The sequence below is a fragment of the Calypte anna genome, chromosome 8 (assembly GCF_003957555.1).
Source record: "Calypte anna isolate BGI_N300 chromosome 8, bCalAnn1_v1.p, whole genome shotgun sequence".
Classification (NCBI taxonomy): Eukaryota; Metazoa; Chordata; class Aves; order Apodiformes; family Trochilidae; genus Calypte; species Calypte anna.
The window spans coordinates 1,323,247-1,335,895 of NC_044254.1; the positions used below are offsets into that span (position 1 = coordinate 1,323,247).

Below are 12,649 nucleotides of genomic sequence, written 5' to 3' on the forward strand. Positions count from 1 at the left end.
ACCATCATCTGAGTAGGAAACAATCACTTCACTTTTCTCCACTGCAAGTTCCCATCATATAAAACAGGAAAAAAATCACTTCTTTTCTTTACAAAACACCTTAAAGTACAAGGATGAAAAGCAGTTTACAACATGTGGTTTAGATGGTAATCTTCCTAGACACATGTTACTTCCTGGCTTCTAAACCCTGTGCTACTCTAACTTCTACAAAAGTTAGAGCATGTTTCTTACAGGCTGTTGAAGCTCTGAGTCACTGAATTATGGACTTCACCAAAAAACATAAAAAGCTATCAGAACTTGCCATGACCTTACATTTTCTGACATTCCTTGCGCTCCCCCAGCATGGTGTCTCCCAGCTCTCCCAGAATTGTTGCTTCCACTTCATAGTGGACAATGAGGGCTTTCTCTGATGGATGCACATCTATGTTGCCTCCTTTTACCTTCCTGCCATAAAAAAAAAAAAGAAAGGAAAAAAAGAAGAATTACTGATTCAATCAAAAACTCATAAAATGTATCAGAAACAAAGATCAGTACTAATGATCTGTCTCCTGGTTTGTTAAGATGCACTGCCTTCCTTTCACACCTTATTTCATTTCACACACCTGTACCAAAGCTCAGGGTTAGGAGCAGATTCTTGACTCTCACCCAAATAAACACCCAAACAAATGGTCAAGCCTTAGTCACAGAAGTCAAGGACGTTACAGGATTAATTTTGGATTTCTAAATGTCCCTACTATCTTAACAAACTGCAATAAGGAAAAAAGTGCATTTCACAGAGAGGTGAATTCCCCATTACACTGTCAGTATTGAGAAATCTGCTTATGGCACTGAACTAGTGCAGTAATTGACAAATGGAAATTTTTCCTCAAGGACTCTTAACAGTTAATAATCTACCAAGTATTAATTACAAATCATTTTCATTTCATAATAACTACTCTCCTGCAGCACACATTTCTTTGCTACTGTTCTTCACCTCGTGTCTGTTGCCAGGCTCATGGGAAATCTAGATCAACAGCTGCTACCAACAGGTATAAGTCAAGCATGTTTACCTGCTTTACTCCAGCCACAGATATTTTGGGAACACATCCTGCAGGAAAACATCCTGGGTGTGTCACTGCCAAAAGGGCTTTTTCTGCACCCTCCTCCTTTGTGCAATTCCATATCCACACAGATACAAGAGCCAGGAGGATAGGCCAGGAAGATAAACCCTGCTTTTGTTTTCAATTGATGGCAGAACCACATCCAGAGAGTAAAGTAACACATTTCTGTCCCTCTCCCCCTGAGTACTGCCAATACAGCCTGTACAGTCATGCCATAAACCAGGCCACTAAAAACACTGCATATTAAAATCAACTGCCTAATGTGGGATTGGGTTTTGGTGTGTGTGTGTGGGTTCTGTTTGTTTTGGAGGTTTGAGTGATGGGGTTTTTTTTATGGCAGCTCATGTCAATAAAGAGATTTACAGGTGGCCTCATCAGTAGCTGCATCAGCATAGATGAGGTAGCAGTTAGCTTTGGTACTGGGTCACTTGGACCAGAGAAAATTACTTCAGCCTCACAGAGCTGGAAAAGTTAGCAAACCCAGATACAGCCTTTGGTGTAACCATTCTCTTAACAAAATGTCAGAAATCTCTGCCTCTATCTATGCAGCTGTTGTGGTGGCTGCTCTCCCCTCTGCAGAATACAAGTGCAAAAAATACCCTTTTCTTGAGATAAAGCTGCCCCCAAAACCCCACAAACCACAACAAGGTCTGCTCTGGGAAATCAAGAGTCTAATTCAACTATCAGCCTTACAAGGGCATAAAAGAGCTACAGAGCAAATAAAAATAGTTCACTGCTGAAGGAAGACCAACATGCTCCTTGATGAGATTGTAACAGAACTCCATCTATCACTAAACATTTTTTTCAGAGGCTTGTGGTTTTCTTTTCATTTAGCAGCACTTTGAAGCAGATGCTTCATTACAGTCTGTTCTCACATGGTCCAGCTTTGCAGGGCAGAAATGTTACAGCAGATCTATTTCAAGACAAGCCACTTCTCTCTCCTTACCCCCAAAATACTTCCCCCATATTCAGACCAAGCAGGAGATGCCAATTGCATTATTGATTTTTCTATCCTTTTGGAGTTTGTAAGTCACTTCATAAAACATTTAAAAATACAGACATTCTAGAAGGAGCAATGCTCTGGAGAGCACTCACACATATCAGCTCATCCCTTCATCTCACTAACTGCTTTGTCAACAAGAATTCTGCTCTATAAAAGCTTAGAAGGCCCTTTCTATACAGCTAGAACAATCAAAGCTGGTGTGTGAACACCCTTTATTAACCAACTCTTTTGAGGGAGAAAAAGCAAAAGCAAACTATCCTAAAATGGCACAAATTGCCCACATGTATAAGGCTGAAAACTCAGTAACAAATCCTAGCAAGTCAGGAGGGAGGAAGACTGCTCGTGGAGGATGAGAAAGGGCAATAGTTATCAGAAGGGAACCAGAGCAGCATACTCATGCAGAATAGCCCAGGGGATGTTTTTTGGTTGTTGCAAGGTGAATACAAAATAAAGTAAATGACAGAATCACATAAAATGACACAAACTGAAATGCAAGGCTGAAAATAGGCACTGCTCTGAAGTTTCAGCTGTTTATTTACTTACAGGTGGCCATCTGACTTTTGCCTATTACAGCAACCACCTCACCCACCCGGACCCCCAATCCCCATATGACTCTCCCCACTCATCTCCTCACAGCATCTGTTCTCCTCTCAACTTGCTGCCACCCCAGTGCCTCATCCCCAACGTACACCACAAAATACCCCAAAGAGCCCCTCCCAAACCACTGCATCCCTCCAAACCACCACCTTCCCCCCACCCCTTACCGCCAGCAAGACACCCCTCCTATCTCTCAGACTCACCTTAACTAACTCTGTAACCTTCCCTCAGCCTCCCAGCCCCCCTCACTGCCTCCTGCACACCAGGCCCAGGCACTCACCCCTCAGCCTGCCCCCAACAACTCTTATCTCCACCCCAAAACCTCCCCATCACCCTCCCACCGCCTCCAGCCATTCCTCAAACCCACCACTCCTCAACCCCAATCCCTCCACCCTCCTCTACCAAAAAACTCCCATTCCCCTCCTCTCCCCACCCATAACCTCACACCCCAGGCCAACCCAACCCCCGCCACCACCTGCAACCCCACCTCAGCCCCACGCCCCATCACCTCCCCGCCACCTTTCTGCTCCCACAACTGAGACCCACCACACACTAAAACACCTCAGCCCCACACCCTTAACGCTCCCACATCCCCCCTCAGCACCCCGCACCCCCCAGCACTCCCCTCAGCACAACCTGCCGCGTCTCAGCCCCCCCCCTTCAACCCTCCAACCGCAACCTGCCGCGCCTCAGCCCCCCAGCAATCCTCCTCCCACACGCTGGACACCCTCCCCGGTTACCTCTTGAGGTACCGGGCGTCCTCGCCCTGCATGGCGGCGGGAAGGTGGGGGTGAGGTGGGGTGAGGGGGTGAGGGGAGGCCTGGGCAGGGCGCGGCCCCGCAGCGCGGCTGTTACCAGGGAGAGAGCGAACCCCGCCCCGCCGCCCCTCGGCGCATGCGCACTGCGCACCCCTCCCCTCTCCCTCCTCCCCTTCCCGCCCTCCCCTGGCGGCCGCCGCTGCGGCGCCCCCTGCAGGCGCGAGGGAGCCGCTGTCCCTCAGGGCTGAGGCGCCCTCAGAGTCCCCCTGTCCCTTTATTGAGGTACCTCCTGGCACCCCTGGAGGTGTCGTGATCCCTTTTTCCTCCCTCTGGTTGCAAAGGTTTCCGCGAACCATGCTAGGTAAGCTCCCTGTGGGTGTAGCTAACCTCACCGAGGGCCTCAGCACCCCCGCGGGGTCGCTACTGAAGCGCGCAGCTCCCCTGAGGGGTTTCCCGCTCTCTGAGGGGTTTCCCGCTCTCTGAGGGGATGAGGGGAAAGGAGATGGCGGCCTGCAGGCCCCGGGCAGGGATGGTTCTCATGCAGAGGGAATGGCCCACAGGTCCTTCAGCACTGGGGGAGTCAAGAAAGAGCTGTCTGAGACGGGGTGCTCCGGGAAGCTGCAGGTAGCAGAATGAAAAGGGACTCGATGTTCCTGGAGGTTGTAGTGAGGCAGGTGTTGGGCTCTTCTCCCTTGGTGACAAGTGAGAAGACAAGGGGAAATGGGGTCAAGCTCTGCCAGGGAAGGTTCTTGTTGAATATTCGAAAAATTTCTTCACAGAAAGAGTGGTGTGGAGAGCAGCAAAGGGGAAAGGGACCTGGGAAAGGTGAATAAAAGGATGACCATAAGCCACCAATGTGCCCATGTGGCCACAAAGTGGAAAACAAAAGTCAAAAAACTCTTTTAATTGTCATTTATGCATAATAGTGAGATTTTTTTTTCTTTTTTTCTTAAGATGTGGCCAGATACTCTTAACCAGAGAATACTTTGACATCTAAACAACAGCCATCTTACTGCATCATGGTAACTCAGTTTTTCTTGCTATTCCTTCTCTTAGTATATATATATAAAAAAAAACTTTTATGACTAAGAAGTACTGATTCTAAACCTGATGTTGAAGTTAAAAAGGATGTTTCCATTGTCTTTAATTAGCTTTATGTGGGCCTCTGGTATATAACCATAAGACTGCATGTTGAAAATTCCTTGGAGTCTGATTTCTTCAAAGTTTCATTAAAACCTATGCAGAGAGGTAATGTGGCAAAAAGCAACCATGCAGACAGACTTAGTGCCTGACTTGAGGGTTGCTATTTATGGAAAAAATACCAGTTTACTCATGTCCTAAGCAAGGCTGATCTAAGAAGTGTTGGACGGTATAAAATGTAATGTAATGGTGCTTTATTACTCTTCCTTTCATTAAGTGGTCAGCCCTGTAAGAGGGAATTTTGCTGTAAGAAGCACAGAACAGGTTGTTGGGTATTTTCCTAGGGTCATGGAATCATTTAGGTTAGAAAAGACCTGTAGGATCAAGTCCCCCCATAAACCTAACACTTCCAAGTCCACCACCTCTTAAGCCATGTCCCTGAACACCACATCTACACCACATCTGTGTGTGTGTGTTCAGTATGTATGATGCTGTAGAATTTCTGTCATTTAATCTTGCTAAAACCTAAAATGCAGTATCCTTAACCAAAGAGCCAATGATGTGCTTTCAGTTTGGGTTAATTTTAACTGGACTTGGGAAAACACAGAAAGATTAAATATAAAAGCTTCTATACACCAGTGAGCAGATGGCCTCTTTTTTTTTTTCTTTTTTGCTAATATTGTCTTGTGGGCTTCAGTGACAATGATGGGGATTTCTTGTGGAAAATCCTGGTTCTGCTGAAGTCTGTCAGGGTTTTACCATTGACCCTGATGAAACAGAATTTCACTCCTTAATGTTTATTAGATGCAGCAGGCAGAAAGCAGACCCATAGCTATAAAGGGTATGACTTTTTATGGTTCTGACTCTGCAACCACTCAAACACATGCTTCATTTTGCCACAGTAATAAAGTTAAGCACCAGCTTAAGTGTTTTCAAGGAGGGTTCTCCTTTACACTTGAACAACTCTATATTTGATCATAAATCAGGAATTCCACCTCTTCCTCATCCCTCCTCCCAAAGACAAAGATTCTGCCTGTGAGCATCAGATTCTTCCTACTTTGATAAAAAATAAATGCTAGGTATTTTTTTCAGTTTTTGTCAAAAGAAAAAGCAGAGGAAGAGGAAGGAATGAGTACCTCAGCTGAAGTGGTATTCCTCAGGTGATGTTTGACTTCACACAAGTTACTCCTTTCAAACAGATTCACAAGGGAAAGTTTGGTCTCCTGCAACTTACTATAAGCATTTCAAACAATGGGTGTTTCCTTAGAAAATTGGAAGCATTTGCACAACACTTTACAGCCAAAATATTTTTTGTTACATTTTTGGGCTGTCCTGGACCTCACTAGACTTGATCTCCAAATCCTTCTCCTTTTGGAGGTAGCAGCATCTGTGTATTTGTTTCCACTTGATTTTAACCAAAGCACATGAGAAGTGTGGCAAGGTGGAAGCACCAGGAGGTGCATTTAAGCTAGATGAATTCAGACCTGACATCTCCATTTTTAGTGGGCTAGCACTTGACCAGTGGAATAACTTCCCTTAGGATTTGTGCCTGGATGCTTCCCCATTATTCCCAGTCTTCATGGCAGGAGTGGCATTTGCCTTTGTGAAAGAAGTGCTCCAGCTGAAACAGACTCAGAAGTTCATAGCATGTTGTGCTGAAACAACTTTTTTCAGTCTATCCCCCTGCCCCAAGCCAAATAATTTGTACCTGTATTATTCCTGTCACCAATATCATCTTCAGTGATGTGCATTATAGTCTTCCTGAGGAATCTCAGAGGGCTGAATTGTCCCAGTTGCAAGGAAACCATTCCTTTTTTGTCTCAAAGCTACTCAGTCACCCCATGTTTCTCTTGAAGAGCTGTGCCCAAACTTCATTTGCAGTCTTCTTAGTGCTGGGCAGTTAAGAAGGTTGACTTCATACTGTTTATAGGGTGAAGTAATTCTGCTTGGTAGCAGTGAGGCTGGTCTAGATGCAGGCATCAAGGGATGAGGGCTTTTGGTGTGTATTTTACTGAAGGGTCAACTGGATGGTCATGGAAGTCCCTCCTGGTTTTAAATGTAAGAGGATTTGGGTGATGAGTGGACATTATGTTCTTTTATGGCTTCTGTTCTTACACTGATTTGTTTCATTTACATTTTTGTTGATAATAATAGAGGAAATACTCCACTATGTAGGGGTGTTGATGAGTCAGTTTTAGACTCATCAGGAATGCAAGCAGGTGAAGTACTTCTGTTTGATTTAGTGCACTTGCCCCTTCACCCTGCTTGGTCTTCCCAGAACTCTCTGTGGGAAGGTGGCTGGGGTGGAGACTGGGAGAATGCAACCTGTGGAGGCAGCTGTAAGGAAAACTGCAACTGATGTGACAGGCAGCTGGGAGCCAGTGACAAGCAGGATGCAGAGAGTGAAGCCTCATCATGGGGGCTGCATCTCACAGCTGGAACATTAATTAGAAGGCAGGACATCAAACTGATCACTTAAGAAACAAAACCAGAGATACCTGATTTGCTCTGAGATCTTTGCAGGCCTTTTTGGGAGATATTTCTGAGCCCGGATTCCAGATCTGTGCTACCGAGGGAAACAAAAAAATGAAAGTAAAATACAGGGGAAATGTGTAAAGTTATCTTCATTGTTCATCAGTTTAAAGTCTAAGCTATGCTCTGATTATGGTGTCCTTAAAACACTATACTAAGGAGACAGAAAAGAGCCACATGTACAAGTGGATTGCTATTTCAAGTTTTTCTGACCTTAGGGCAGTTCCTCTCCCTTCCCTCCAAACCAACAACCCTTTGCCATTAATGAGAGACATTACTAGTTTTGAATTCAAATGTAAACACATTTTCCAAAGTAATCGTTAATAAAAGATTGGAGCCTCTTTTTTAGGATAAAACCTCTGTAAATGATGATGAAAGGTGCCATACCACAGTCACAAAACATTTTTGATTTGTAATTCCAGTGTTACTATATTGGGGAATGCAACAAAAAAGGCAAACAAGGGGAAAATATCTAGTCTTTCAACCAGATCATGCAGTTCAAGGGGTAAGTGATGTGCTAGTGCTGTGTCAGACTGAGAGGAAGGATGATGTTCAAAACAAGGTGCATAAGGGGCATAAAGGAGACCTGAGAGGTGGAAGAGAACATGGAGTAAATAATATTTCTTCATCCTCTCCACTGCACTTTGAAGGAGTCCTGAAAGCACTGGGGAAGGAAGGACTGGGGGCTGGTCTAGCCAGCCCATGAGTAGGAAAATACAAGAACTCAGGAGTTCAGCTCTGGTAATTACCATTTCTCATGAGCTTCTGGGTTACAATAATGGAAGTTTTACAATGCTGTTGAGCTGTGTGTTGAAAAAAACAATCCTTCAGCTTTCAACTAATTTAGTTACCATCTGTAAGCTGTTTAGATAATTCCCCTCATTTAGCTTTCCCCATTTAATTTTGCTGTGTGTGCCTTTTATTCATTACACCTCCTACATATACATCTGTATGGGCACAGAGTAGCACAGAGATGCATAACTCAGGATTTTTTGTAGGACTGGCAAACACAATTGTCTCTGTTGTGCCTTGTGGGTGGAACAGAATCATGGCAGATCCCTGTAGCCCTACCACAGCCTGTAGGCATTTTGCTGTGGGGACGTGAGGTCTGTTCCTCACACCAGTGTGTTCTAGACAGACACAGAAAATGCAAAATATGTAAATGAAAAAGTCCTTTATCACACAAAACTCCAACGTTGGCAATTGTGTAGATGTCTGGGTTTTACTTTGTGCCTTCTGCACTAAAACTCAGTTCACTGCTGGATTTCAGATTTCAAAAGTAACACATTAAACTTGTCCTTAGTTCACCCAGCTCCAGCTGTGGATTGCCATCTCATATATGATTCATAAGATTGCCCTGGAAACCAGGGGCATATCAGTTGTTGTGGCAAGGCACAGCAAGGTGAGTTAATTAATAGCATTCCAGTATATCCTGGGCTTTATTGGCTAGTAGTGAAGAATCCCAGAAGAAGGAAAGCACTGTAATTGTGCCAGATCCATCCTGTGTTTCATTTCATTAGTTTAGTTCTTGAATTTTTTCTCTATATGTTGTGTTGTCTCAATGCCAGTGCTCACGGGCTCTGAAATTAGAAGCATTCCCCATAAAGGGGATTAGGAGATTAAAAATGTTGCCATAAAGAACATGTTGATCCTCACCGGGAGGATGATAGAAGTAAAAACATCAAATTACTGATGTCACCAAATAAAACTAATTTAGAAGATAACAGTGCTTTTTTAAAGAACTAGTGAGGATGTGTTAGATTTACAAACTGCAAGAACTTTCCTTCCCAGTATGCTCTTTCTTGATTTATCATTTTATAATAAAAAAAGCCCTTAAACTAAAGTTAGTCTCATACAAATGTCACTTTCTAGCTTTCTTGCTAATCCAGAGGAAATATTATCCTAGTGGTCCCTGAGGTCCAATGTCTAGGTGTTGGATACATGATAAACTTACTTGAAGCTTTCTTAGTGAGATACAGTCCTCTGGAGACAGCTGTGGATTTAATTTTTCAAGCTTTAGTACAACCTCACCCCTTAAAAATAAGATTTAAGTTTCCCTTGTCAGGTCACTTAAGAATTTCCTCTTTTATTTTAGTCTTTCTTTTTTTCCCCTCCTCTGCTACTTGCCCAGACTTCTAATCCCCAGCCTCTAGAGGAAACATTTAGCCATCTTGAACTTTTCATGTCTTGATTATTTTTGGTTCCAAAGCACAACACACATACGTTTGGGTTTTGAGTGTTTTTTAATGTGAGAACTCAGATAGAAATGTTAATGCAAAGCAAATAGTTTCCACTCTTGATCATTTGGATTTCTACTTTATGTTTTTTGCAAATTTTGAGCTACTCCTCTGTGTAAGAGCAGCATTTCACAAGAAGAGGTGTGTTTATAGTCTCTGCAATCCGTGTTCCTCTTTGTCCAGGAATTGGGCTGAATCTGTTTTTCTTGCTCCTTGATACTTATCACTCAGTTTTTCAGAAACTGGGTTTAATGTTCAAGGCATGCACAAGATTTAACTGCACAGTTCCTGGCCAGCTCCAGGCAACCCAAGCAAGTTAAGGATGAAGTCTGTCCAAGGCAGGGATGTCACAGATACACGGTATCTGAACTGCAGGGGCTGTGGTACCTGTGATATTTTTACTGTTCCACTAAAAATGCTGCTTACACCTCCTGACACCCTCTTAGTTTCTCTGATGTGCACACACACAGAGCTTCTGCCAGACCATTTCTTCTTAAGATCTCAAGGTGGAAGAAGCCTTTCAAGGTCACTTGTCAGAGTTGTTCCCTACAGTCAACTTTTCTTTTTTTTTTTCCTTTCAGCTTCTTTTTCTTTGGCTTCCTCTGGAAAATAATTAGTTTTGTCTTGCCCTACCCATCCATGCATTCATCAGATCTCTTCTTCCTCCCAGAACTCTATGACATGTTGGCCCAGTGCAATCACCATTGAAAGATGTGCACAGAGTTTGAAGGTTAATTAAGTTTCTAGAGGTTTGTGTGCTCTGGCTGCCAGGTAGATGAGAGAGATCCATGATAGGGACTGAGCAGAGGGAGAGTTAAGCAGAGTTCAGCTCTTTGGCAGCAGCAAGGGGTCAGTCAGTCTGTGCACATCAGCCAGACAGCCCAGATGAACAGACTGGCCAAGCTGTCACAGAGCAGCTCCAGACAGGCTGCAGCACAGGCAGTTTCTTGCCCAGGGTGGATCTTTCATGATGGATGGCAAGTGAGAAGAGCTATGGGGCTTACTCCAGGTAGATGCAGTAAGACACAAATCTAAAACTGGGTCATGCTGTTCAGAGCACAGCACATTTTCCAGTTTAGTTTCAACTGCTCTAACAAAAGGGGTGTTCTCCTCACTGCTGTGAAATGTACTGCTCTAACTGATCAGGGAGATGCCAAACTGGTCTTTGTCATCCAATGGCAAGAAGTCCACAGAGCTCCCAGTGACAGAGCTGGATTCTTCCATGCCAGAAGAGTCCCTCTAGTGAGAGGGACATTGCAGAGAATTTAGTGATCTCTCTGACCTATGGTCTGCCCACACCACTGCTTTCTACTCATCTGCTGTTACCCATTGCACTCTCTACTTCCTCAGGTTGGAGTTTCGTTTTCAGGTTGGAGTCCCTTCCTGGCATCACCACTGATGTCACATCACTCGTATGTGCCCTGGTGTGCCCACGATAGGGTTGTCATTCCTGAACCTCCTAAGAGTGCTGGATAATACCTGATTCTGTGTGGGAGCAGCATGGAAGTGCTAAGGACCAGCGAAGCGCACATCCTAGCTGATGAGTTGAGATTGTTTCCCTACACATTGCTGCCAGTTGCTGTCAGAGACAAGAGAACTGGGCAGGGTGCTTTTTGGTCTGGGCAGATGGTCAGTCGTATGCTTTAGGTGGGAAGGATCCATCTGAGAGGATTTTCACCCAGAAAAGGAGCTTCATCGTGAGCTTGAGCCAACAGAGGGCAATATACACAAAATTCAATATAGAGAAGAAATGCTTTTCAAAGAGAGCTCTATGCAGCCCAGCCCTTACTGTATCTGGAGTCACATATCACAGTAGAAGATGGCATTCCATGCTGGACCTAAAGCTTCTCAGGCTCCATCAATTAAACCACGACATATGGGGTGGAAGAGACTCAGCAAGGAACTCTCACTAGGGTTCAATGAAAAGCAGATGTTGTGGGCACAGCTGTCACGCTTCTTATCAAGAGCAACAGAGCAGCCCCTGCTGCAGTTTCATCAGGAGCCCTGCCCTTCCTTCCCTTCTGCCCCAGCACTGCTGAGAGGCCTTAGCCAGAACCAAATCAAATCCTCATGGCCAAAGCATGCAGGAGTCCTCCCCAAATATGGCTGTTTACCTTAGCACAGTGTTCATGGATCCCCAAACCAGGGTCCTGCTGTGACTGTCCCCGTGCCTGAGACACGATGAGACAGACTCCCACTCCCACCTAAGAGTGGCTCCACTCACTCCCTAAAAAATGTAATTTAGTGTTGGCTCCAGAGCTAGAAGGATTAGAGGGAAAGAACTGTGTATTCCCTCCATAGGGATAAAGGTCTGGCCAGTTTCATTTACATGAATTATAATGTGTTTACCCGTAGGGCTCACACGCTGTGTTTTGATGTTTTAGATGGCATTCCGGATTGCTAAATTCCAGTTGTATAAATGATAACAGATTGCTGCTGTGACTGCACCCAGAAAGCACAGGGGAGTTGTGCAGGATATGCCCTGAAGGGTTTGAGTCATCCTGACCCCCAGGCAGTGAACTTTGCTTGGAAATGGGGTTCAAAGCAAGGATTTCTCCTGGGGAATCAGAAGTTCTCTCCCAAGGCTGGGGCTTTGGCCAAGGACCTGTTTTGCTCTGCCTTTCCTTGGGTCTTCTTGCCACAGTGTGATTTTGCAAGACTGACTAGTCTGGTGGTGACAACAACATTCTGATTGTTTGCACTTGTAAATGGTATGCTGAAACCAAGTTTACCTAAATTTAATTACAAATAAACAAATAAAAAAGTGGAGGAAGGGAAATATCCGGGCAGACAAACCAGAACATTTTGTTTGGCCTGACACAGTATTTTTTGTGGGGTGAAAAAAGAAACATTTCCCTTCCTCACCAATCCAAAACACTTTTTTCCCCTCAGTTCCATACTTAAACAGAAATTATTTTCACAATAATACTTCTGAAGTCAGTTGAGTCTAATTAGACCCACCAGCCTAGTTTATGTGGGTGAGGATTGTGACTGAGAGGTCTGGACTTCAACAGGGCAGACAATTAGTGCATCCCTTGTCCTGTTCCTGTTTCCCAGTGTGACACCAGTAGTAGGCAGCCCTACAGGGTTGCTCTGAACCAGGCACCCAAGACAGAACAATACAGGCAGCAAAGTCAGTTGTAAAGGTTGCCACCTGTCACCCAACCTGCAGCTGCCCTGGTAACTGCATAGGTGCTCTCTGCCTGTGCCCCTTCTATCAGCAGGATCCTGGGGTTTAACTTTTAATAGCTTGTTGTCAGAGATAAAATAAAAATTACTTGC

At 44.5% G+C, this 12,649-nt stretch overlaps 1 protein-coding gene across 2 annotated transcripts in view; it reads right to left on the minus strand.

Moving 5' to 3' along the window:
- KIFAP3 (kinesin associated protein 3) overlaps positions 1-3,580 on the minus strand; it is a 63,116-nt gene extending 59,536 nt beyond the window's left edge. The window contains exons 1-2 of one of the 2 annotated variants that reach the window (XM_030455567.1): positions 3,441-3,580; positions 313-444 (exon numbers count right to left, since the gene is read on the minus strand). In XM_030455567.1, coding sequence (XP_030311427.1) covers positions 313-444; positions 3,441-3,472 — 164 coding nt within the window. In that variant the 5' untranslated portion in view covers positions 3,473-3,580. The remainder of the gene's footprint in view (positions 1-312; positions 445-3,440) is intronic. The other variant, XM_030455568.1, reaches the window with a different exon arrangement.
- Between the last annotated feature and the right edge of the window lie 9,069 nt (positions 3,581-12,649).